The sequence below is a fragment of the Gavialis gangeticus genome, unplaced genomic scaffold (genome assembly GCF_001723915.1).
Source record: "Gavialis gangeticus isolate Ggan-Ray unplaced genomic scaffold, GavGan_comp1, whole genome shotgun sequence".
Classification (NCBI taxonomy): domain Eukaryota; kingdom Metazoa; phylum Chordata; order Crocodylia; family Gavialidae; genus Gavialis; species Gavialis gangeticus.
The window spans coordinates 42,264,472-42,267,707 of NW_017728996.1; the positions used below are offsets into that span (position 1 = coordinate 42,264,472).

Here is a 3,236-nt window from a genome sequence, read left to right on the forward strand (position 1 = left end):
TTTTAGAAGTACCCATCTAAGCTACATTTCATTAAGTTAGTTAAACTCTCCCCAAGTAACAGACTATAATGCTTGGCTAGTTTCCACCCCCACCCCCCACACTTAATCAGATTGAGGTGATGAACAAGTAACAGAACTAAGTATTTAGTTGTTAAAAAGAGTTTCCCTACCTACCAAAATAAAAAGAATTCTTTTATGTTACCTTCAAAACATAATACTATAGTTGTATAAAAATAACAAAATGTTACCTCCGAAGACGAGAAATAATTCCATTTGTGAGTTGGCAAAGAACCATCAGAAGCAATTTCTCCAACTTCCAGCTCCAGAGAAGATCTGTTTGCTATGGTGTAGAATGGAGTGAAGGTAACTATCCTGGAGAGATTGAAACTACTCATTTTGATGCTAACTCCAATCTGTTAAATAAAAATGAACTTGGTCAAACTTAGTCACACAGATGAAAATGAAAACTGAAATAAGCTAAGATTTTATTTGTCATCACAAGTGTTCAAGTCATTGTGAGAATTAAAGCAGTACTCAAAGGCCAACAGCAACTGGGCATGGGCTAGGGACAGTAACAGTACGAAAGGAAAAATTCTATCCAACTCAAATAATGTACAATCTAAAACAAACAAGAGCACAAGTCCGAAAAAAAATCTGAAGGAAAAAACCCAAGGGTAGTATTCATACAGTTATCGCTATTACATCCAGTAGCTACATACACAGCTTGATAGTTTTGAACATTCACTATAAGAAGTTCAAATGGGATGCAGTGAAAGACAGAAAGCTGCTTAAAAAAAATCCAAACAGTACGAGGTGTAGTAAATACAACTGGTATAGAAGACTCTCTCAGATGGTATATTCTATATTGATGTTAAAAGCCAGAGAAGAAGAGTTTACTATACTTGATCTAAGCCTGGTATTATACTATCCAGATGTTAGCTAAAGATGGTATGATAAAAAGATTAATAATAAATCAAAAGGAAGGAAAAAAGGTTTTAGAAATAGATTTGGCAGAAAAAGTGTCAGATTTAGACAAACATGATGCAAATGGCAGGAGGTGAAAAAAGAAAACATTCTGGAAAATGCCCTGAGGCTCATCAGTTTAAGCTGTTTGCCAAAAAGTCCTAAAAAATTGTGAACAGGAATAGGATGTCTGCACTTCGTATGCATACCCAAGACAGTATGAGTATCTTAAAGTAGTTAGGTCATGTATGACTATTTTTACAAACACGTATTTACTAAGTATGCCTGTTGGCAAAAAACTCTGGGACACTAGAATGCCAAATTAAACTAACTAAGCAGGTTAACACATTTAAATAATAAAACAGTGCACCCAGGAAATAGTTTAAAGTATCCTATTGCCTTCCTTTTACTCTTATATAAAGCAAAAGGCATTTTATGATGACTGTTACTATCATTACTACTGCTAGGCAGAGATCTTACCAGGTAGTCCATGTTACTGGCTGGGCACTTTACACATCCATAACTTCCTACAGTATCGAGGGAGAAACTACTGGACCATGAACTAGTTGAAATGCACAACTGGATCTATGCAAGAGAACACAATTTTAGAGGTCCTTTAAATAAAAAGGCTTATAAATTTAAAGTTTACATGCTGATAAGTATAATAAGATTAATATAAGGCATAACAGTTTCATAACACTACTGGGTGTATTTTTAAAAACATGCAAGGAATATGGAAACCCTTCCCATAATATATGGCTAGCCATGTTAGTGAATTTCTAGTCCCTCACTAAAGGGGAGGTGTCAAGGGGGTGAGAGGAAAAAGAGGGGCATTGCAGTGTAGGATAGGCAATCAATAGGAGCACATGCTATCAAATGAATATTTTCTTCCATATTGCCTGGTGGTCCTTGCAGTCACCATAGAAAAGAGAAAAGCAAATACAGAATTGTGACATTAAAAAAAAATTAGGGTAAAACCAAGAGATCCACTCAAGACCAACTTTTAAAAATGATTCCTAAAAGCCAGAATGGGTGCTGGAAAATAGAAGATTAAGTTTTCAGTAAGAAACAGTGAAAGTTTTTGTTCTGGGTAACCTCAGAATACAATGCCTTTGCAAGATGACCCCCTTTTCCCTACAGAATTCCAGGATTTTGAACAAGAATAACAATAGTCTTAACTTGTCTCCTCAAAAGAAAGGTGAACTCAAAACAAAAATATCTACTTGTTTTCAGTCACTGAGATTAAAGAAAAGGTTAATGTTTTAAGAGAAAGAATGTTCTTTGAAAATTTAAATACCCCATCACTTCAAGATACTTACCCCCCCACCACACACACACACACACACGAGGTTACATACCTTGTTTTTACTAAAAATGTTCTTTTTCTTAAAGGAGAACAAGACGATATCCCTGTAATCTGCAGGGTGTTTCACATGTGTATCTTCAGCACGATACTGGAGAACTCGGGAAGTTTTATTGATTATCCAATAAGGACTGAACACTGATAGGATCATACGGTTACTAACTCGCCCGACGTGTACATAGACATCTACTGTCATCATATCTACAGAATTTGAAGTGAAACACACTGAAAAAAATTCAGGCAGCCCACCATGGACTTTAAGATGTCCATTCCAGTTTTTACCCTGATATTTTATCAAAACTAATTCCATTATTTCTCCACTGATTCTTGAATGAAGAACATCAGCAGCACTCCCTTCTGGCAGCTCATGAGCTTCTGCTGTTCCCTAAAATAAAAACAGGTTAACTTTTATGAAGATTGCAGGAAAAACAATTGCTAGACAGGAAACAGGGACCATTTAACTGAACTTCTGTAGAGTTCTCAGTGAAGCCCTCAGACTAGTAAAAGCCTAGGCGCTGGCCTCAGCCCCAGGATTGTATTTTTCCTACCCTGGCACCAGGATATTTTTAGCCCCCCCGGCCCCTCCCTTCCCTTCCCTATGGAGCAGCCAGCCCTCCCCTGACCCCATTCCCCAGCCTGCAAGCTGCTCCTGGTGCTGGTTTTATCATTATTTGCCAGTGCTAGGAGTTGAGGTAGTAACTCAGAGTGGGGGAAGGAGCAGGAGGGATGGAGGGGTAGGTGGGAGGAAGGGAAGGGGGTGGGTAGGGTCAAATGTTCTAGAAAATATCCCCTGGTCCCAGGGAGCAGGGGAGAGAGAGCTCCCCCATCCCCTCCATGGACCCCACTAGCCCCCATGATCTTGTCTAAATTTCCTGGACCCAACCAACCCCACTGATTCTGACTGTTCCCC

General features: G+C 38.6%; 1 protein-coding gene across 1 annotated transcript in view; it reads right to left on the reverse strand.

The window, feature by feature from the left end:
- VPS13C (vacuolar protein sorting 13 homolog C) overlaps positions 1-3,236 on the reverse strand; it is a 220,119-nt gene that overhangs the window by 54,321 nt on the left and 162,562 nt on the right. Inside the window, exons 62-64 of the mRNA XM_019504366.1 lie at positions 2,322-2,711; positions 1,444-1,548; positions 249-413 (exon numbers count right to left, since the gene is read on the reverse strand). Of these exons, the coding sequence (XP_019359911.1) occupies positions 249-413; positions 1,444-1,548; positions 2,322-2,711 (660 nt within the window). The remainder of the gene's footprint in view (positions 1-248; positions 414-1,443; positions 1,549-2,321; positions 2,712-3,236) is intronic.